The 23,615-nt window shown below is 37.4% G+C and overlaps 3 protein-coding genes across 4 annotated transcripts; 2 read left to right on the top strand and 1 right to left on the bottom strand.

Annotated features, from left to right (window-relative positions):
* The first annotated feature begins 1,521 nt into the window (after positions 1–1,521).
* On the top strand, positions 1,522–9,780 carry LOC111334861 (uncharacterized). Its single transcript, XM_088727435.1, is given in 8 exon segments — positions 1,522–1,967; positions 3,110–4,634; positions 5,761–5,919; positions 5,921–6,071; positions 6,554–6,832; positions 7,224–7,354; positions 7,940–8,177; positions 8,485–9,780. Coding segments are annotated over 7 exon segments (1,125 nt in total). The 5' UTR covers positions 1,522–1,967; positions 3,110–4,610; the 3' UTR covers positions 8,628–9,780.
* Positions 8,270–19,716, bottom strand: LOC111334860 (NKAP-like protein). Of its 2 annotated transcripts, none has more exons than XM_088727437.1 (11): positions 19,456–19,716; positions 18,153–18,200; positions 16,276–16,356; positions 15,795–15,847; positions 15,330–15,435; positions 13,969–14,033; positions 13,346–13,393; positions 12,514–12,592; positions 11,517–11,666; positions 10,633–10,695; positions 8,270–10,521 (listed from the first exon to the last, which is right to left on the bottom strand). In XM_088727437.1, the coding sequence occupies exons 1-11, from the start codon at positions 19,620–19,622 to the stop codon at positions 10,416–10,418; spliced, it is 966 nt and encodes a 321-aa protein (XP_088583563.1). In that variant the 5' UTR covers positions 19,623–19,716; the 3' UTR covers positions 8,270–10,415. The 2 variants fall into 2 exon arrangements, with proteins under 2 accessions (XP_088583563.1, XP_088583562.1); XM_088727436.1 differs by having other exon boundaries at positions 8,634–10,521; positions 13,346–13,396; positions 19,456–19,715.
* A 229-nt stretch (positions 19,717–19,945) lies between these two features.
* LOC111334862 (ankyrin repeat domain-containing protein 46) lies at positions 19,946–23,409 on the top strand. Its single transcript, XM_022940679.2, has 3 exons — positions 19,946–20,333; positions 20,627–20,833; positions 22,106–23,409. Exons 1-3 carry the CDS (start codon positions 20,127–20,129, stop codon positions 22,244–22,246), a joined length of 555 nt encoding a protein of 184 aa, XP_022796414.2. The 5' UTR covers positions 19,946–20,126; the 3' UTR covers positions 22,247–23,409.
* The last annotated feature ends 206 nt before the right edge of the window (positions 23,410–23,615 follow it).

The following is a 23,615-nucleotide window of genomic DNA, read 5'->3' as shown; positions in this document are numbered from 1 at the left end:
TAGATACAATGAAATATATGAAGTTCATATATTTTGAACTGCGGTATTAGATACGTATGACGCACGATCGTCGCATTAGATAGCGCTATTTAAGCAATAGCGAAAATCAGACCTGAAAAAATTCAGGCCTGTACGGGATTCGTACCACTGACCTCTGCGATACTAGTGCAGCGCTCTACCAATTGAGCTAACAAGCCAACTGGGAGCAGGCCGTTAAGTTGATTCGTAATAAACCCGTGAAAGTGATAAATTAGATACAATGAAATATATGAAGTTCATATATTTTGAACTGCGGTATTATATACGTATGATGTACGATCCTCGCATTAGATAGCGCTATTTAAGCAATAGCGAAAATCAGACCTGAAAAAAATCAGGCCTGTTCGGGATTCTAACCACTGACCTCTGCGATACTAGTGCAGCGCTCTACCAATTGAGCTAACAAGCCAACTGGGAGCAGGCCGTTAAGTTGATTCGTAATAAACCCGTGAAAGTGTCAAATTAGATACAATGAAATATGTGAAGTTCATATATTTCATTGTATCTAATAATACCTTTATTTAGACATGATAATGTTTAAAGCTGAACAGCTTGTGGGGTCGTGTGTAAATGGAAATAAACTCTAAATGAAATAAATTCAAATGATGGTGGTTTTTGAGGAGAGGGGAAAACCGGAGTACCCGGAGAAAAACCTCTCGGAGCACTGAGTAGAGAACCAACAAACTCAATCCACTTATGACGCTGGGTTCGGGAATCGAACCCGGGACACATTGGTCAAAGGCGAGCGCTCTCACCACTACGCCAACCCTACTCCCTGCCTTTCAATGTAGTTAATTGTGTTCTACATGTCTGACGGAAGGTCCTCTCAGGACTATACAAAAATAACAGATGGTCACTAAAGGAAGATTTAAGAATTTCAGTCCAAAACTGGACAACAAGGTTTGATTTTGGACACTATTGTCTGATTATGGGTACTACAATGAACTTCTGGTTTTTGGACACTAGTCTCTAGGTTTGTTGCCCTGGTCCACTTTGATATGATTACTACCCAGTGGATTGTGTAACTACAGAGCCACTCAAGAAACAAATGTAAGGCAAGCGATTGTGGTTGTTCCAATATCTATTGATGTGATGTTCGCTGCAGAATGACTTCTCATTCGATCAACTGCCCTGGCCATTCTGCAATCTCCTGTGGAAAGACTAAAAGATGTTATCGCTCGCGCTCCATCTATGAGAATGATTCTTGTATGTCTGGCTGGAAGTGATCCGACGGACACCAAAACAAAAACATCACTATAGGCGGACTCCCGAGATATAATCAAACTGCGTATCACTTCCTATTAATGCGAGATGAAATACCTCCAGATTCCATTCCCGTTAGTTAGGATTTTTCTTACCTTTATAGATAAATACATTGAAGAGGAAATATTCAATCTTTAGGTGGAAAAGTTACAATGCTTTCTCTTTTTTCTTAGGGGTCCTCTCCGGGGGTATTGTAGCACTGAAATATGCAATCAAAGCGAGGCTGTTTAAATTAGCGCGCCATTTTGAACATTGTCAAATTTTAACTTCTCGCCGATTTGTTAATTTCTTTGACTGAAAATATCGTGTCCAACTGTGCAGAAGGCTGTGGACAGTGGCTTTCTGCAAATTCTAAAAGGGGCGAAACCCAATTAGCTTCCCAAAAGGGTGCAAAGACGAAGAAAACGAAAAAGAAACGCCTGTTAAATCTTGCTTCCAGGCTGCCTCAATGTACAGATCTCTTGTTTCCCTCTCTCGCCGAGAACAGTAAAATGAACTACGGAATGCAAAACGGACAAAGCTTAACGGGTTCTTCAAGGCAGGTGGACAATCAAACTCGAGAGGCTGTCTGAGGGATAATAACGCCGCGTCGAACAGGAAAGAAGATCCAGAAAAGAGACCGATGAAGATTCCAGTGAAGAGACAACGAGAAGATTCATCGTCAGGTATTTAAAAGCACCTTTCTATCAGCTGTCTTACTAAAATATGAATCATTTTTCACGTGTAGGTAATAATTTACTCAAAGCAAGATAGATATTGGCAAGCTTGGAAATTACTTTATTGCCTCGAGCTCTATAAATTAATTTAGATTCATTCATTTGTAAGTCTTGAAAGCCGATTCTTCTGCTCACAGCCATACCAAGACAAATATCTTCAATCTTTTCTCAGAAAATTAGGGTGTATACCTATTATTGTAGAAATATTAAAGGGTTATTATGCGCCAGTCAATTGGAAACTTCAATATTCCCCCCAACCCCAACCCCACCCCCCAGGGAACTCACAGGCATTGGAACAGTGTCCGAGCCCAGGGATGGGTAAGTGGGGAATTTTACCTTGCCTAGCTGGGGTGGGGAGATTTGAAGTGGAGGTGCTAAGTCTTTTGGGTTGAATACCAGCAATTTAATGACTTTAAATATGAAGGTGTAAAAAGTATAGAGTTCACTTTTGCAAACAAGAGCTCAAAAAAAAAAAAAAAAAGATCTTCAAGATCTACCCAAAAGCTTGGTAAAAAAAATTGACCATCATATCTGGCACATGGGTGGGCAATTGGAACAAAGCAATCTTCAAAAAACTGAAATGCTAGGGGAGATGTCTGGGAAGGATGTTGAAGTTTTCAACTGAATGATGTATTATGTTCTGTAGTCTCATTCCCCTTGCTTTTTCAATGAAGTCGAGGGTGAAATTGTTTCCATTGATCGTGTCTTACAGTATCTTGGACAAAAGTTGAGTGGGTCTGAAAGTACCTTTTTAAACAAACTTCATTTGGAATATACCAATAAACAAAATAAGACAAGAACCCACATTCAGGGAGGTTTCTTAGGCAACAGTTACCAGGAAAGCAAAACTAAGATAACAACTTGCTTAATATTTAAGAGGCTCCTGTGCCTATAAACAAGAACATGACCCAAAATGGTGGCTGCAAAGCAGACTAATTTCAAGATGATCCTTTTTCTGGTGTCCAGTATTTAAGGAAGCACACTCATTTCCTTTCCAGTGGCCGGTTACTGGGCTTGGCTTCCGTGTAAAAACAGCAAAATTTGATTATTTTGTTACAAGAGGTAGTATGTTTTCTCCCTTGCTGATACAGGATGCAACACAGACATATCTCAGATAAATGAGCAGCTCAATAACAGAGAAGAAAATGAAGATCACAGTATTACAGCTTTAAACATCAGTGGAATATCACACTGGAGTGATCCAAGTGACATTCCTGATGAACATGGTGAAAGTGATTTTCCACCCATACCTGAACCTGATAACAACAAAACCTCCTTAAAAACCAAGAAGTGACAAACTTCCAGCAGTGATTTAAATTGTGAAGCAAGAAATGACAAATATGAAGTAGACTCACTCTCACTTGGGCAGGAACCAAGCCAGTCATTTAATTTTTTGCAATGAAAAAAGGATCAGATGGCAAAGTGCAGAGAAATTCTGGATGGAGATTTCACTGAGTATAATTCTTGTACACATGTGGATTGCATTCCTAGTGTAGGGGGAGAGTCTAGTTACAAATTGAATCATGGCAGTGTGGGAGAAATGTTCTCCAAGACGTCACCCTTTTGGTTTACACAATGGGCAAAACAACAGGTTGAGGCATGCTCCAGAGTACAGAGGGAAGCTTACTCTCTGGCACTGACAGTTCATAAATCTTTCAATTCTGGTGAACAAAGTGATTCTATAAAATTTAGTCCAAGGTAGTCAGTCAATCAGGCAGATTCTGAATTTGATTTCTTTGAATGGGCCAAGAATGAAATCAAACTATGTAGAATTCTCCAACAAACTGAAGACATGACAGGAAAAGCTTGGGTGGATGAAAATTGGGATGAATGGGTTTACTCAGGGGGAAAGATGCCATGTACATCGCACTGAGTTGTATGGTGAAGAATCACAATTTCAGTTTACACAGTGGATGAAAAGACAAAATAATGCAAAAAATGTAGAAATATTCAAGAGAATTGTGGATAGAAGTCACTTGACCATGAAATTAGTTCTAAAAGAAAATATGAAGTAGCAGCCCCCTCTATAATGGTATGAGATTAAAATACTATCTCCCTCTCTGGGGCTGTCAGCTAAGTTCTAAAACAAAACATCAGACACAGTGATATAGAATGATGTAGAAGCACTCCTTTATGTGAAAACTTGTTTTATGGAAGGCGCTTAATTCATTTGTTAATATTTTTGAAAACGGAAAGAACAGAAAGCCTCTGTTGCTGAGATGGAATCATTCTGATAGTAGATTGTTTGGCTTGTGACGTTCACTACAAGAATGGTGAACATCATGAATTTGAATAAATGGCAAATTCTTCTATTTGGGCATAGCGTTTGATTGAGGGCAGCATTTAGCCCTTTGACTATCAGAAATGTATTCACATTTAACATCTCCCTATACTTAAAAGGGAAATGTTTGCTTCACGGTGTGTTCACTTCGGATGGAGATCGCACACTGCTTAACTCTTCTTCAGGCGGTCACCGGCACATCGCAAACATTTGACGTCATTTTTCTCAGCAAACCAGCGGTTATTCTGTCGTGTTATTCGAAGTGAGTTGATTAGTTTCGGACGATACCTCTACTAAACGAAGTAAGCAAAATGTCTGGATACGGAGATCGAAAGGTTAGACATCCTTCTTTACCTCTTTTTACAATGTTGAAGTTTTGTCATGTGCACTTTGAAAAACGTCATTTGCATCTAGGCCTTGTTTGTCAGAAAACTTCATTCAACAAATAGAGAAGCCATTTGACTGTGCTCTGTTGCAAAGCACGCAAGGAGTAGCCAGAGCACGAAAGAAGTGTGGGATATGATACACGAATGTTTTCCCCCACTTCTTGACTGCTTCAGCCACTTCTTAAGAGCTTTACAACAGAACAGAGTACAGCCATGGTTTCTCTATTTAATTTGTAATAAACAATTAATCCGTTAAATTTCTCAGGCATAATTTTTAATTTTCAAAACAAACATTTATTGCACAGCCAACAACAGTGTCGTCAGCAGGCTACAATAAGCTAACCAGAATCCTTGTTAGAATGGTTCAAGTAATATGATTGATGAAACAAAATGATGTCAGAAACAAACCATCAAAGTTCATAATCAGATACAATGAATATATGAAGTAATTATAGTATTCATAATTCATAATTATAGTAATTATAGTTTTCATAATTCATAATTATAGTATTGCAACCGTTAACAAAGTGAAATAGTTTCGCCGGATAAATACTATTGCCTGAGGGTTATTACTCCTAATACGGAATCTGAACGTGAAACTTCCTGTGAAAGCAAACTGCATAAGGTGTGTGTTTTATTAATGAACAACAGCCAAATTCTCAGGAGAAAAAAAGATTGCCTGGGTTGACAACGCAGGAGAACTTGACGTAATGCATCGGAAAGGGTATCAGAGCAAGCTCTTGGTTCATTTCCCTCAACAGGCGGCTGATGAATTTTCTGTGGCTTGCTTCACCGCAACGATCGAAGATCTCGTGATGAGGTAGCTGCGATGGACCTCAGCATGATCGCAGTCAGTGTTTAAGTTTTTCTTTAGGATCATTATTCAATTCCATTTTTCATCATTTTAAATAATTTATTGATATTTCGCATTATATAATGTTTGTGATTCATTAAATCAAACATGTTGTTTACACACATTCTGATATTGAATGAGTTATAGCCCCTAGATGATAAGTGTTTGAGTAAAGAATTAAAATTTATTGTATTTACGAAATTAATTTTGTTGTTGTTGGAGATTTCCCAACCTCATACTGAGTGGGTTCCTTCAGGAGCTGGCTACTTTACCTCAAAATTTTTAATATCTGAGGAAAGCATAAAACATATTTCTCCAGGGGTAATCGAGTCTTTGAAGTCCATTGCTGTGAATTCTGGGAAGCCATTCACTATTGCTGACTTATGGCTGTGCTGATGGAGGGACCTCCATGCCACTGATGTATGCATGTGTGAAGGAATTGAGAAACTTGTATGGAAATGAGCTTGAAATTCAAATAAATTATGAGGACAGACCAGAAAATGACTACAACTCAATCTTTTATTTTCTGCAAGGTAAAGAAAAAGCATATGATAGTAATTGCTATTTGATTGCAAGACTGAGTTCCTACTTAAGATCAGAAGGTTTGTCTAGAAAAAAATTTTCCTCCCCCCCCCCCCCCTCACCACATAAAAATCTGTGTATATTGAAATGATAACCTCATTCTCAGGGCCTCTCCTTTTCCCTCCTTTTCCTGCTGACCTTGAGTGTAGTGGGTGAGGGTAAATGGGATACAGCTACCAGGTGATTGTTTGTAATAATAAAAAAAAAAAAAGAATTTCAAAGGGATTAATAGGCTATATTTTCATTTTTTAACAAAAGAAACTTGTGATAGTTTTTAAAGAAGTGCAAGCTTAATGAAACGCTTTAGAGTCAAATTGGACACTTCTTATGAATTGATTCTTGTATTTGAATGGCTGGGGAGAAAGTTCATTGAAGCAACCTCTGGTTAAGTAATCCTTAGTTAAAACTGCAGCTGTACACATTTTTGTTTCAGGTTTACTGCCACACTCATCCAGCTATCTTCTTGATTTCCCAAATGTCTTTGTATCTGCATCAGGAACCAGTTTTTATAAGCAATGTTTTCCCAGCGAGTCTGTAAATTTGGGCTTTTCCTGCATGGCAATTCAGTGGCTGAGGAAAAAGCCCTGTAATTTGACTAAGGTTGTCCTGTGTTGCTTCTCCGAAGTCCAGAGTGAGAGAAACATGTTTACCAGACAGGCTGAGAAAGACTGGGTACAGTTCTTGTTAATGAGAGCAAAAGAACTTGCCAAAGGTGAGAAGAAATGTTTACAACGACTCTGAAAAAATTAATGTTTATCAAGCTGAAATAAGTCTCCAGACTAAGTTTCACTTTGCACTTGCCTCTAAATAAATTTACTCTCATTGCTTCAGCTGTTTTCCTAACTAAACAAAAACAATATGCAAAGGTTTTTTTCATGTCTCATCTAGAATAGAAATACTTGGTATAACACACTCACGCAATTACCTTCCAGAGAGGCAGTACTAGTGTACAGTCATTATGTGACAGTGAATTTTTCTCTACCAATTGTTAAGTATGGTGCTTCCCCTTGTGCTTTAACGTGAACTGATGACACATAAATTGCTCTAGCAGTATTTGTTAAAATTACAATCATTATCATAATGATGTTTTATCCTTGTTTAAGCTGGCGGTAGGCTGGCAGTGATTTTAACCTGTGAAATTGGAGAAATCGAAACTGGCCTCTCAGGTTTTGTAATCTACAAGTTACTGTACAATGTGTGGGAGAGCATGGAAAAAGACAGGATCATTTCAAAGGTAAAGTGAACATTTTATGAACTTTATCTTTAACCAATGTGAGCCAGACTTTTAAACAACATTTCTCCAAGTGCCTCGTGTAAATTGTCACATAAACAAACAAAATTAAATAATTTGCTTTTATCAACTGAGTTGACATAACTGTAAATTGGCCCTTGAGAGCAAATGATGAAACATCAGCTTTAGAAAAGCTTTACAGTGGCCAATTTACTTTTAATTATAAACTCAGTTGATAAAATCAAATTATCTTGTTATACCCTGTAACGATGCAGTACCACAGATTCTTTAGAAATTTACTCTTCTTAACCTCAATGAAAGTTTGGTTAACATTATAAAATTGCCCTATTTTTGCTTAGCTATAGTTATCTTTAAATGATCACTAAGGTTCTGCTGTAGTAGACAACGACTTTGAATCTGCATTATAAGAGGTTCGTTAACCCTTGATTAACTCCTATGAGTGACCAAGGCCAAGAATTGTATAACTAAAAACAGCAAGGAGATTTGCTAATGAGATCTTGGGAGTGAATGGGTCAGGGATATTCTGGTTGTGAGTTCATATGTATTCTAAGGTGCCATTAACCACAGAAAGATATGGAAGAAATGACCTTCCCTGAATATTTCCAAACTCGTGAAGAACTGGTGGAGCCATTCATATCAGATGCATCGCTGGTCAGAAAAGCTGGTCTTAATCTCATCTCTATGGAATTAAAAGAGTTTTCTTTACCAGAGAAAGCCATGTGGCAAGCTACTGGAAATGCCAAAGCATGTGCAAGACTGATGACTGAACAAACCAGAGCTTGAAGCAATACCTTTTTTTGGTTGGGTGAGTACACTCCTGAACTGGTCAACTGTTTCCAAAGTGGATGTGGTTGGGACCCAGATCCTACAATGTAGGAAGTGAGTCAGTTTGTCGTAAAAGAGGAACTTTGCCTTTACTTCACTTTCCAATGCTGTAGTTTTAAAAAGGAAAGGGCTACAGATCTTGATCATGACTAACAAATATTCATGAAAAAATTGGAACCAGAGAAAAAGTCCCAATAATTGAGAAATCTGGATAATTGAAGTCCAGATAATCAAGGTCCAACTGTACTCTTGAATGTCAATTATGATGCGTTTTTTCTTTCTTACAGCACTCTGTGACCATCATTCTGCAGAGGAGAAAAGTATGATTCTGGACAAATTTTACTATCGTCTTGAGGAACAAGTTTTGCTTTCTCCTGAGGAGTATTTTGGTGTTATGAGGAATGCATTCATAATAATTGAAAAGTCATGACCTCGATTAAGAAATTCCCTCAGCTAGCTTTCTATTTAAGATATATTACATGTAAAAGAGACAATTTACTGTTTACATGATAAGGCTTGACATCTAAATTTCAATCTACATGTTTTAAAGGGAATTTAAGGTATTTTTAAAACAGGATTGTAATTGTTTGTCTCACAATGTGGTCACTTGGGATGTGAATTGCAACGTTTGGACTGCATGAAGAAGACTTGCAGTATGCAGTCAAAACATTGCAATCCATATCTTAAGTGACCACATCATTAGACAACTGATTACATTTCTCTTTTAAGTGTCATTTACCACAGTGTATAATCACAACCTATTTTACGACATCTCCTTATATTATCCATAAAATATACCGCAAACAGGCAATGAGAATACTTAAACTTATCTGGTTAAAATTGCCATGTTGATCAAACACTAAACGTTCATAACTTATTTACAAAGAAATGTGTAGCAGCTAGAGGGGAGAATTAGCAAGCAGATCGTGCGAGTTAAAAAGAATTTTTAAAGGAAATGTTGCTACCATTGGCAGTACTTCTTCAATTCTTTGCAAGTTTTAATACCCTTTCCTGGTTATCAGATAATTTATAAGACATTCCAGGTTGAAGACTTGCATGCAACCTGCTTGTAACGAAAGATCAGCGGGAAGTTGGCCTTTGAAACTGTGTGAGTTCTTATTCATTGCAATTCTTTGTTGTACTGCTTTGAAATAGGTAATGAAGCACTTGCAAAATTCTGTTCTTCAAATTTACACATGTCAGGTAACAGTGCTTTCAATAAGACCTGGCACCCGCCGGAGCTCCAGCGGCTATTCTGTTGCGAGTCGCCGGGTATATTTCACCGCGCTCAAGTCGCATCCGCCACGCTAAGTCGCAATCAAGTCGCTCTCCGGCGGGTGTTGTACCGAGGTAGCCACCTATTTTAAATCTTATTGAAAGCATTGGGTAAACACACAGCATATAATTATTTAAAAGTATTCTATGATACAGTTGTAGAATTTGTACAATGTCAGGTGATCATTCTCCACCCTATGAAAACTTATCAATCTAGGAACATACCTATACTGTAAGCTTTCGTGTAAGCTATACCTAGTCTGTTAGCTTGTTATCAGTTACATTAAAATTGAAAGACTTGCACTTGATTTAATTCCACTTAAACTTATGAAACTTTTAATGGTGAAAACTTTTCTCTGTACACAAGTGAAGCTATTGTGAATGATGTTATAATTCAGTGAGAAAGAAAAATCCTTTAGGTTGCACCTGAATGAGTTCTTTGATAGCTCACTTGAGTCAGTAAAACAAACTGTAGCCTAATTACTGTTTTCACTTCAAGACAATTTAGTTAGCATTTATTCCTCATGACCTAGTGATTCCTTGAAACCTGTAATTTAGAATTCTGGGGTGTACTTAAATACCTAGGCCTCCATTGTGAAAACACCGTGGTCCAGTTTTAGGGTGGATAATACTAACCAAGTGATAAATTGCTATCCAGTGGATAAAGTATATGTAGGTGTTGATAATTTAAAAGAAAAGGTGCTGGGTTACATTTATCCACCAGATAGCAATTTATTCCTCCCTTCCAACAACTGGGGCCATAACAGAAAAACGTTTTGATTCTGAATGATGGAAAAGCATCGCTTTGGCTGTCTGTGGGTAGTATTCTCTCTTGTACTCTTCTCTGCCACTTGTAAGTCCAATACTTTGGTATGCCTGTTCCTTGTCAAGCAATATTGAAAAGAGCAGTGGAAACTGGAGGAAGCTAAGATGACTGAAGTAACTACTTCTTGTTGTTGATCTTCTGATGAATCATCTCTCTGAAGTCTGACAAGATTTTGTTCTCTCTCTTGGATCTTTCTTCATAGTTAAACATAGCCAGTGCTCGCCTGTTTAAAACAAGAAGTAAAATAAGTTACAAGGCAGTGAATGACTAGAATCAATAAAAATACCAGCTGATGTTATAGACATAAAACATTATACAAGGTGCAATCACTCACTTTTCATCTGCACTGTAAATCTGATTTTCTTTTCTCAAACGCACAGCTTCCATGCGACGATGTCTGGAGAAGGAGACAATGAAAGTCATTCAACTGTGTCCAATTAACCACAATGACATAACTAAATCCCAATGAGATTGGCAACAGAGTTGCAAGCTTCAATGTTTTTTTTTTTTTTTTACTTTCATAATGGAAATATGAACTGTTCACTCTGAGCATTGTCCTCTAGATAGATTGGTTCCACCGGCCCAAGTAAGTATACCATAAGCTTCCTCTTTATAGACTGTGTTCACTTGGTGAAACTACATCCAGTGTGAGGAAAGTAAATGGGAAAGATGTTGCAAAAACCTCTGTTGAATGGCTAATTTGTATGAGCTGTTTTCAAGAGCTGTTTGTTATGTATACTTTTTGTGTTTCTTGTTTGACATTTTTTCAGTACTCTACAACCCCAAGCAAGTAGTTTGACTGCTGAACTCAGACATAGGAAGAACTTGGTTTACCACAACATTCACTCTCAATTGCTGAAACTTAAGTCTAGCATTAAAGGAACTTATCAAGTAACAGAAGAAGCTGCATGGCTAGCAAATTGGCTCATTTAAAAGATAATTTGAAAAAACTCTTTCAAACAAATAAGCAGCAATGTAGTGAACACAATCAACTCTGATGTACAGAAAGAAAACACAGTCGAATAGTCAGCAGTGACAGGATCTGCAAAAACCCATGTACAATGCTACTCTTCTAGAGTCTCGCTGGATAAAGGGGAGTGTGTTACTTTTAGCACCTTGACAGTACTTTGGTACAAATTGTAATGAGATTTTCAAGATCACTTTGGCACGGAAGGCTTTGAAATACCCTTAATGAATGATTAAGATGTGGTACTCTACCTGCTTCCACTCATCACATAACCAGATGATTCAAATGTAGCAATCTCATCACTTGTGAGCCCAATCTCACCACGGCGAGGGATTCGCTTGCCTTCCTTCACATACTGTGCCATTGCTTCACCTTCACCAGGCAGCAGAGCTCCTCCAAAGCTGTTGAAAATGGACAGGATTAATAAACACCAGATTTGTGACAATGACTCAGTTTTGGTCTGTGAGTAATTGCCAAATGAGTGTGTTTCGATGTATTTAATATGTTCTATACATTTGACAAAAGACCATTGTAGGTTTTGGGAGCCTAAGGTCAAATATCAGACTGTTTGATCTTGGAGACTGGAATCAAATTTTGGACATTGGTTTCTGATTTTGGACACTGGTGTCTAAATACTAGTACTTGGTTTTGGACCATAGTGTTGGATTTTAAACACTAGTGTCCTATTTGAGACTTAAGTGTAATTGACCACTCCCCATAGGGGCTTTTCAGGGCCAACATCCACCCATCCCACCCAGGGAAGGACATCCACCACACAGTAATATTGTGCGTGGGAAATTAATGTCTCCTACCCCTAACCCTACCAGGAGACGGGGCCTATGGTTTATTCGTCCTTATCTGAGAAGACTAGAATATCTATCCATTTCTTGATTATAGAAAGGTAGCCAATTCTCCTCAGTTACTTTAAGACCATGAGTATTGGTCTGGCCAGGGCTCGAACCCTCGACCTCCCACACAATACAATCCAGCACTCTAACCAATTGAGCTAACTGAGAGGCGGTTAAATGCAGGAGTTAAGCCGAGAGGCTTGAAAATGCAGTTCCTTTGTAAATAAACTTGTCCAGTCTCAAATCACTTCATTATGTAACAGTACTTCAGTTTATTTTCCACATACATGTATAGAAGTTTTTATTAATCTGTGCAGGACACGATTCACAACTTCAACATACCAGTTACACTATCTAATGATAGATAATAGAGTTACTACCACTTAATATTCATACTTACTCAGTAATGTCTTGATTGCCTGTGTCTTGCATCAGTGGAAGAGGCCCAATGACAGCACTGCCTCCCTCTTTATCTTTGTCTATAATGCCACATAAACAAATTAACTTAACTGTTCCTCTTTCACACTATCATCAGTATGCATATTCTCCATACTGTTCTCTATACTTTTCCTAAGGTAGTGACAAGGAGAATTGGTTAAACAATCGTTGGTTGATGATCATTCCCTTAGTTTACTTGTGTCACATTTTTAATGTTTGATTCAGGGGTAAATTGTACTTGTAGAAATTGGATTCTGGTAACTCTTAGGTCACTCTGGTCAAAGGGTTAAAAAAACCTCTGTGGTAAGCTATTTTCACTTCTCTATCCAAAGGATTCTCGCCTTCAGTACAAAATTTCATGTAATTGGTGAACTACCACACTCAAGTGTAACTGTTTCCTAAGACTTCTAATACAAGAGTTTCAAATGGAGGCCATTATCAGGTCTAGATCTACCCATTTGTAATGTATTGGCAGACTGCTAAAAGCCTTTACTACAACGTGTCATCATACTTTGCCCCTTACATGAAGGAAAATCTCTTTAAATCTTTCAATGATGGTTGACTTTGAGGAACAACAAAGAAGCCTAAACCTTCCAAATTTCATTGGATAGTCCAGAACTCTGCGAGAACAGGAGGCTCTCCAGGCTTTTAAAACTACCCACTGTTATTCTAACCTGCCCATTTGTACCCTATTTTATCAATAGAACACTGCAACAGATGAAATTTTTCTTCCAATTGACTCCATACATGCAATTTCAAATTCTCAAACATGTACAAGTATCAATTGAAAATACCTTTTTGCTTTTCAATCCATGACTCTTGCCATTCGACATCAGCATCTTCTTCTGAAGAATAAACTAATCTTATTGAAATTTCTCTCTCTAACCTAGTGCCTAAATAAGCTCACAACTTGTATTCACAACCTGTATTAAAATACATGGTTTGAAAAAGTAATCATACTGGAAATTCAGACGGTACACTGCTTAAGCAGTTGGAAGTATATAATAATAATAATAATAATAATAATAATAATAATAATAATAGATTTATACTGCACCAGTATCCTACTGTTCAAAGGCACCTACAAAAACTTTAACATTAACACTTAAGACAGCTAATATTAATTATAAAAGGCTTTTCTAAAGAGAAAAGTTTTTAATCTACTTTTAAAAAAGACACAGACTGAGCATTTCTAATTTCACATGGCAAAGCATTCCATAATGATGGTGCTGCTACAGAGAAGGATCTTGTGCCATATGTTTTCAAGTTATAGGATGGAGAAACCAGAAGGTGCTTGGATGATGAGCATAGTTGATGTGATGGGGTGTAAGATGTAAGCAATTCACAAATGTACGGTGGTGCCAAGTTGTTAAGTGCCTTGTACATTATAAGTAAAATCTTAAAAATAATACCTTACCTTCTGATTCCTCATCACTCTCAGAGCTTGACTTTTGCCGTGCCTTTTTCTTGCGATGTTTTTTACTGAATAGGAAACACAGGTATGACAAAATAGAATCAATCCTAGTCACTGTCAGTAACTGTAATTGCACATTTTGATCACCTAAATTTTGTAAAAATGTGATCACCACAACCACAATTTTTTAACACTACGTAACAGCACTGTAAATAGTTTTAAAGTCAGGGTATCAAATGCAGATTGGGACTATTATACTGCTTGTCTTTTTCAGGTGGCCATTGGTAGAGCCAGAGTCAAAAGTTCAAGATCTGAAATACCAATAAAGGCTGATAGTTTTGAAAGAAACTGTTTGGGGCTGCGTCGGTGGGAGTAACGAAATAATTTGGATATATCAACAAAGTTGAAATGGTAAATTGGCCACTGTAATGATTACAAAAGCTGACGTTTCGAGCATTAGCCCTTCGTCGGAGTGAATAGAGGAATTGTGGGTTGTGTGTGCTTTTAAAGGCAGAAAATGGAGCTACGTTATTGGTGGGAGCATGGCAACGAGAAAAACATGAATACCAATACCAATAGCTTGACTGTACAATTCTTAGGGAATGAACTGTTTAGTTTAGAGTGAGACAAATTGTTTAATCCTTTACATTTTAACTTCGGCATGAATATAATTATTCTCCATACTGTTCTTTAAACATTTCCTAGGGTGCTGGCTGACAAGGAGAATTTGTTTAACAATCAAGAGCTTCTTGAGTTGGTTGAAGATCACTTCCTTTATTCTCCTGACCTTTTTGTTTAATTCAGGGGTGACATTGTTAGGAGAAATTAGATGCTGGTCACTCCTACAGTAAAAGGGTAAAATAATAATTATACTTAACAATTATTCGCCGAAGGCGAGGTGAGTATCGTCGAATAATCGCCAAGATGAAGTCGGGGGATTATTCAACAATATTCACCAAACCTGAGGTGAATAATTGTTTTTAAATTAGTATGATTTGAGAGCTGAACAACAGAGAAATGTATAAATCAATCATAACATTTTCAGTAACATTTATTAACATTTTATTTTAACATTTTATATAAACCACGTGGAGTGGTTTAGATAGCGTCATATAAGGAACTGGTCGACCAATCAGACTGCTGGAAACTCTTTGCTCAGCTCTGAAATTATAATACTAAATTCATTTAGTGGTTATTATGTGATGAAGGCTTGTGAATACCAGTACAATGTATCAACTTGAAGGTGATTGAATCTTTTTCACATAGCACATGTCATTCCATTAAAGCTTAGGATTTGATCCACCAAGGGTAGTATCAATACTTTTAAAATGGAGTTCACAACAAGAACTCTTCATAGCGCTTACCTTTTCTTTCTATGACGACTTTTCCTTGTCTTCTTCTTACTAGATTTCTTGTGTTTCTTTTTCTTTTTCTCTTCCTCACTGCTGTCCTCTTCACTATCACTTTCACCTTCAAAGCAACATTTCTGATTAGTGAACAAGTCTCCATATACATCAGCCTTCAACGATTCCCACACAGCATCCAGCAACCATACAGCTTTTCTTATAAGGCCTAAGATGGTATTATTGATCTTTAATTCATGAATAGATATGACAGGTTTCAGTAGCAGCTGGGTAGCAAGTGAGGATGGCAGAGTACACAGCCACATTGGCCTGTTTACAGCTCTTGCTGACAACCCAGGATGTTTGAAAGAAAAGTTGCCCCTTGGTTTCACATTTTCTAATCTAGTTTAAATGGCATATAATGCTGCAAAGTATGCATAAGAAAGTATAAAAATCAATTCACTTTCTCTAATGCTTTTAACTTACTCTTTTTTATCCGGTCTGAAACTAAAGCTGTCTTGGTCAGCTCATCATCAGAACTATCAAAATCAAAAAATACTATACATTTAGAAAATCTTAAAATTTGTATGGTTTGTGTACAACTTAGTGCCCTGCTTCAATATTAAAAGTTCTCTCTTTTTTACTTGGTAAGAGTCTTCTAATAGCTTATTCCAATAAATCACCCTCTAATATGTAAAAAATATTTTCTCCTGCTTCATCTGGAGTACAAAGATAACTTCATCCATTTATTGCCGCAATGAATAGCACAGGAAATGTGTTTTGTACGATAATTCAAGCAATGTACCAATTAATTTAAATTGGCAACAAACTTGAGTGAAAAGTTTCTTTACTCAAAAAATTTAACCAAAACAAATTTGCATCAAATAACTGGAATTAATAAATCATAAAAAATCATTAATAATCAATCAATTGATTACTGTTTGTTTGTTAATGACAGTGAACATACTCTGGCGGAGGTTCTCTTGGGGACAAACCCCAAACTTCTATGGCCCCAGTAGCACTGATCTCTTCACGCTCCTTTCGCCGTCTGCAATGGTCAACAAGCAACTATTGTGAATAAACAATAAACTTGTCACATAACATGGTCTTCAAGCTAGCCCTTTCAACCCTTGGAGCAATCATAAATCTTCTTACTAGGTTGTTGAAAAGCAAAATTGTACTGTTCCTTGGGTTCAGTACATTACTGGTCGTCCCTTTCTGGCATTCTGACATTCTACATGAACAAATAATAGGTGTATGGCAATTATTTGGAAAAGCTTTTTTGAAATCATGGCAGCAAAGCTCCCTCAAAAAACAAACGAATGGTTTTTAACACAAGAGCTGTTCATAAACTGCCTTACAGCTGTATAAAGGCTGATAGTTTCGAATTTTGAAAGAAACTGTTCGGGGCTGCGTCAATGGGTGTAACGAAATAGTTTGGATATATCAACAAAGTTGGAATGGTAAATTGGCCACCGTAACGATTACAAAAGCTGACGTTTCGAGCGTTAGCCCCTCGTCGGAGCGAAATAATTCACAAAATAATTCGCTCCGACGAAGGGCTAATGCTCGAAACGTCAGCTTTTGTAATCATTATGGTGGCCAATTTACCATTTCAACTTTGTTGATATACCCAGCTTACAGCTGTATAATTGAATTCACAGGGAACTTGATTTTATTTTGTTTTTGCAATTGCCATACTCTACAGACTGAAGACTGGTAAGGCATGAAAGAAGGATGCATATTTGGGGCACACAGGTGTATCAAGATGTAAGAAATTTACTTTAGTAATAATTAATAAATTGTTAATCATCTAGTCATGAGCACAGGACAAATCTGAATTTTCAGACCTTGGAATTTCATTGCTCTGATGCTCTAGCACTCTTCAACAGAAAACTCTATGATAAACTACGGCTTTAATAAACTAGAGGAAAAAAGTCCATGGGGAGTCGAATTTGAATCCCAAATCTCTGGATTCCATGCCCTGCAACTGGGTAACAGAGAAGTCCACAAGTTAGCATAGCTAACTATTAGGTTCTCTGTAGCTCAGTGGAACATAATTATGGAATTTAAAGGTCTGCTATAGGATTCCGCATTTATTAGGACTCAGCTTTCTTCATTTATGCTCTGTCATGACAAAGAATGTGTTCTCTTATTTCTTTATAGTCAGAGTTCCCATTAATGCACAGGTGTGCGTCTTATATGCATAAAAAATGAAAAGGACACACAGTTTTTGCCAATGTACGTTCTTGGAATGCAGGAAAAAGGTTCCAACTAGTTAGGAGCTAGGTCTGGCAGACCCTACCCAAGAATTACTGCAATCATCATTGCATGTCCGTTGACCTGCCATTTCGTCCACGATGGTCAAGAGCATGTCTACTCAGAAGGGCTTATTCAATATATTTGATATTTGAAAGGGGAAACCTGGAAGTGATACAGATCTGGGGGATGATAACCAGAGTGAAGAAATGCAAATTTTGTCCTAAATGGTTGGAGGAGTTTCAATGGTTAAAATATGATTCAACCGAAAAAAAAAAAAAGGTTTTTGTTAAGAAACATGAGCGCACTTTATTCAAAAATTAAAGCTCTGTTAATAGCATTAACACCTGGTCTTGGCTTTTGCCTCTCTGTTAGAAACTATAAAATCAAATTTTAGTAAAAAGCAGGGAACCCCTAAAAAGCTAAAAGGACCCAACTTTTTGGAACTGGGGGTCCCAAGGACTCTTAACTATCAAAACTAATGGGAACTGACAGTGCTCAAAATTTTCCATCTTTCTTGATCTGTTTACTCAGACTGAATGAGAAAATGTTCTCTCATGAGATAATTATAGAGATGCAACTCACCTGTCCATGAAGCTCTCTGGTGTTGGTTTTCTTTTCCTTCTGTGATGCCTACAGTACAATAAAACTGAATAAGGTACAGCTTCCTGTATTTCAGACCCATCACACCAAATATACATTTCTCATCTTGTCACAATTTTTTTTATGTAGTTATAGTATCATAAAATCAAATAAAATAAAGCTTACTACTGTATACGTCAGCTATGAGATCTGTCAGACCAGACATTCATACATACACACACACATACACCCACACACATACATACACACACATACATGCATACACACACACACATATACACACACACACACACACACACACACACACATACACACACATACATACATGTATACACACACACATACACACACACACACACACACACACACACACACACAAATTACATGCATACATCATTTACTGAAAAAGGTCAAAAGTATGGCAGCACTAGGCTAATGTGGACCTTTACATGTACATATAAATAATTAATAACTTGTCTAATCATTGCTACCTAAATAAAAACGGATCACAAAATGTAACTAATGCATAATTATCAGTTAACTAAGATAAGATAAATTTATATACAAATAAAAGAATGGTTCAAAAATATATAAAACCTTCAATGTTCTCGCTCAAGTTGATGCAAGTACCTTTTTGAAAGCTAATTTGATCAATTTCTTCACATTTCTTTAGGGCACATTTAAATAGATCCTTATTTACCAGTTTTCTAGTATTATTATTTAGGGCATTCCATACAACCGGACCTCTAAAAATTAGGAACTGTCTGCCGAATTCAGTATTCATTCGTCTCATACTAACCAGGAGGCCCTTCCTGCTAGATTCATAGGTCTCGAAAAAGGATGACAGTCTATGTTCTGGTCCATTAACAACCTTGAACATTTCAAATGCTAACCTTTTCTTATATAATTACATAGGCTAGGTTATTCCATTTCTCGTCATGTCACATCCATCTTCTTAAAATGTGGTTTCAAAGTTTCCTTTTATGCGTTAAATTGATTGAATTGTCGATATGAATAAATATTTTGGTTAGATAGAATCACAAAAGGATAAGATTTTAACAATATTTCAAGCAATTATGAATCAATTGTAGTGAATTTTCTTGACGAAATTTCGATTTGTATAGCCTGGATATTTTTCATTCAGGGCATTGAATTTGAAACGTATCAGATTCGGTTGAATACGAAATTAGTTTCACGCGAGTAGCATTCAGTGAATTACTTCGCTTTTAATCTAAATTGATTAAGTACGCCTAATCACTCCAGTTTGAGTACAATTATTACTTACATGTTGGAATGATAGCGCTCTCTGCTCCGGCTTCTTTCTCTACTCCGACTACGACTCCTCGATTTTGAGCGAGATCTGTAGCGTGCAGGGCGATTGTTATGGTGGCCATGTCTTGGAGATGGACTACGGTGTCGATTTAAAACACAAGTCTCTCCATTTCTGGACATTTTGATCCTAAAATTCGCTAAAATATGCACAATAAATGTCAAGAAAACGAAACGAAGACGAATTATGACCCGGGATTATCATAATCTAGGGGAATGGAAACGAGTTGATGATTCCAGGGCCCACGCAGTCGAAATTTTAGACTACACAACCCTCGTAAAATCGTATCTTTTCCGTTTCACAACGCAATTGGCACATTTTGAATAAATGAAGATTAATTGTCTTAGTAAAATTTTCCAAGAGTATCCCCATGTAAATCACGTTGCTAAGTCCTGTTGCGTGATACAAATTCCTCAATTTTAACTAAGCCACAATTCATGTCTGTTTACATAAAGCATGAAGTAAGCTAACATGGCGGTCGTTTAGTAAATCGACTGTGCTCCGTTGAGAACGAACAACGAACATGGCTTACTGCATTTGCAAGTAGACTTGAGGTAGCAGACTATCTTTTAAATATACTTTCAAAGAGTTAATTCGTAAACATGTCGTAGTTCATACGCTTGATAATGGAAGATCTCTGCAATCATGTCGACAACGCAGCAGAATGTGGTTGTTCCTCTAAATCATCAACTTATGCTCAGTCTCTCTCTGAAATGGACTTTGAGAGAGGAATATGGCAGGCTACGCTGGATGGTAATGTGAACAGAGTCAGGAAATTATTGAACAAGGGAACAGACCCTAATGCAAAGGATGGCTCGGGATATACAGCTCTGGTAAAATAATAACATAATTTATGTCCTCAAGTGCCAATCAATTCGAAGCTTCAACATCCCCCCCTCCCCCACCCACTCCTTCCCCCTCTTCCTGGGTACTCACGGGCATTTGACCTTTCCAGAGATGAAAAGATTCCAAGCCATAATTCTAATCATATTCACAATAATATTAATAAATTAATCTATCTTTTTTACTATAAAATCAAAGTCATTGACCTTGAAAACAAATAAGAATTTGGCCAAGAGCTATCCATGTGATTTGTGGTCTATTTTTATGTTTTCATTCTTCACAGCATTATGCTAGCCGCAGTGGCCATGAAGAGGTCTGTCAGTTGCTCCTGGAACAAGGAGCAGATGTGAATGCCCAAACCAGGTCAGGCAAAGTAACATCACTACACAGAGCTGCATACTCTGGTCACTTGTCGGTAGTGAAGCTGCTCATCAAATATGGTGCTGATCCAAGACTCTGTGACAGTGATGGACAAATCCCTCTGCACAAGGTAACTGTGAAACTGTTGTGGTTCAAAACTAGGTCAAAAATTAATGGTTTTGAAGTAGTTTGATTCATATATGTGGTGTTTCCTTTGTTTATCATAATTATTATGTTACTATGATTCTTGAACAAATGAAAAATACAAGGCATGTTTGTGTATTTAAAAAAAAACAAACAAAACATTTGTTTTTCACATTGGTAATATAGTCAATAAAGGCTGATAGTTTCTAAAGAAACTGTTTGGGGCTGCGTCGGTGGGGGTAACGAAATAATTTGAGTATATCAACAAAGTTTGTTTTATCACTGATACTCGTTGAATTATCAGAAAAACAGATTTTTCTTTTGCTGTGTAAATCTCTGCAGTACCATCATTGATGTATTACACATTGGCCCCCTAAGAAGAGTAGTTCATTGCTTGAATGATAGTCTCAAGTGAGGGAGGAGATCAGAGTGGATGTGATGTAATCCTTAGCCAGATAAAGCGAGTCAGTCTACAAACTTCACAGACTAGTTGTACTGAAAACAATCTATATGAACAGTCTTTAGCAAATGAAGGTGTAGTCTGATCGTCCGGGTGAGTGTAGTCCTGAGAAGGACTGTAGTCGGTGGTAGTGACTGACCTTTCGACAACCTGTAAGTCTTACAGCCAATAACATCATGGCAAAACCAACCGATCATTTCACATGAACTGGAATAAGAACATTCTACTGACAACAATCTTTCACTTGACTCTGATGATGACTTCCGCACAGGTTGTCGAAACGTCAGTCACTACCACCGACAACAGTCCTTCTCAGGACTACACTCACCCGGACGATCAGACTACACCTTCACATGTTCCCCCGGGTTCAAGCCATTTACTGCAGTCTTTCACAAAGCCCACAACTCAGCCTCTTTATCATCTTAGGCTTATTTAAAAAATTCTTTTAACTGTACTTCTTCAAACAGCAAAGGACCTGCATTAAGGGTGTACTGTAGAGTCAACTTTGTACCAAACAGTTGCCTCTGTCTCTTGCCTCGTTATCTTGCCTCGTTATCTTGCCTCGTTATCTTGCCTCGTTATCTTGCCTCGTTATCTTGCCTCGTTATCTTGCCTCGTTATCTTGCCTCGTTATCTTGCCTTGGTCTCTCGACTTGGTCTTTTATAATTTGTCCTTAGCAACACTCCATTCTGTACCCAGTACAAGAATTCAAAATAGCAGCCTAGGGACATTCAAATACTTAATGTATAAGCCACTGCTGTTAATAGTATTATTTCTTTTTATGGCTGAAATTTTAGGCTGCTGAAAAGTCGCAAAAGGAAGTCGTCAGGTTGTTTGTTGATTTGGACTCCAGTCTTGTGAAAGTAAAAGATAAAAATGGAAGATTACCTGCCGACCTGGTGTCCTCGAAAGAATGTTCTTTGTTGAATATGCTTTAGAGATGAATCATTTAACTTTTACCTAACAAGGTGCAGTCTATAATAATATTATTTGTCAAGATGCTCCCCTGTTTTGTTTGTTTGTTTTCAAAAAGTTTCTTTCCATTTATCAGGATGATAGACTATGAGAAGTCCCTGCTTTTTGGGAAGTCTGCCAGTCAAGTAAAAAAAAAATCAATTTAAAAACAATGACCAAAGTCAGTATCTGAGAAACTGTGCACCTACCGCTCCCGTAACAAAAAATTTACTGCTAACTTGTCATCAGTTGACTGTACAGGTTGGGTTAGGGCAGGGGAGGGAAGGTATGCTGTTGCTCAGATACTGATATTGATCCAAAAGAAGAATTACATTGATGTTAGCTCACTGTGCAGAGCTTTGGGAGAGAAGCGCACAAAAAGTACTACTGACAACTAATACGCTTTACTTTTACTGTACCTCACTCCTAGAGTTCTTAGGGGTCTGCTGACATCAAATTTTTTTTTATTTATTATAATAGCCCATTTCCAAATTACCCTTGGCCTCATTTTCAAAAGGAGTCCTGGTGCTCATCCTTTCATATGATTATAAGTTTTCATTCACATGCAAATTAAACTCATTTTCACAAGAATGGTTGAGCACCAGGCCTCGTTTTGAAAATGAAGCCAAGGGTAATTCGGAAATGGGCTATTGACTTGTATGACGGACTTTGCCAAAAAGGAGGGACTGCTTGTTGTCTATCAGAATGAGTCAGTGTGACCATACATTGTAAGTATTACACTTTTTTACAATGGTATTCTTAAGACTATTGTATGCATAGGATAAATCGGATTATATCTTGGCAAATACTTCGTTATATACAGCTGTTTGTAGAAAGGTTGTCAGATAAGTGGACAAAGTGCATGTGACAATCTCAAAAGATAATGTGGGTATCTGGTAATCAATGAATTTTAATAGGTGAAACAAGCAAATAGGGGCAAAAGCCAGGGAAGAAACACTGACATGCATGGGAATGTGATAGGAACAAAACAATATAATATTACATTAGTGAACATTCTTTCTTTAGGTCACTTTGAATTTGCTCTTGTAGAGTTTACATCGCTTTCATCTTTCATGAGGGCCAATTCATTTGTCACAAAAGTATAGAATCAAGTCAGTATTGGGAACAAAATAAATTCATCAAAGCCGCTTTGCCCAGGCCTCTTCCTTACAGCAATGTCTTCCCGGATTTCTCTGAAGTCCTGAGGTCAAGGAACCATGACCTGAAAAACTACCCACAGTGCTCTGTGAGGTTGTCAAGGGCACTTTTCTGACAACATTTCCCATGTTACTGACAAGGAGAATTTGTTTGACAATCAAATATTATCGGCTGGGACTTCTTCATCTTAGGATT

Source organism: Stylophora pistillata, chromosome 7 (genome assembly GCF_964205215.1).
Source record: "Stylophora pistillata chromosome 7, jaStyPist1.2, whole genome shotgun sequence".
Classification (NCBI taxonomy): Eukaryota; Metazoa; Cnidaria; class Anthozoa; order Scleractinia; family Pocilloporidae; genus Stylophora; species Stylophora pistillata.
Note: the sequence above shows the minus strand (reverse complement) of the source record. Positions and strands in the feature narration are given on the sequence as shown.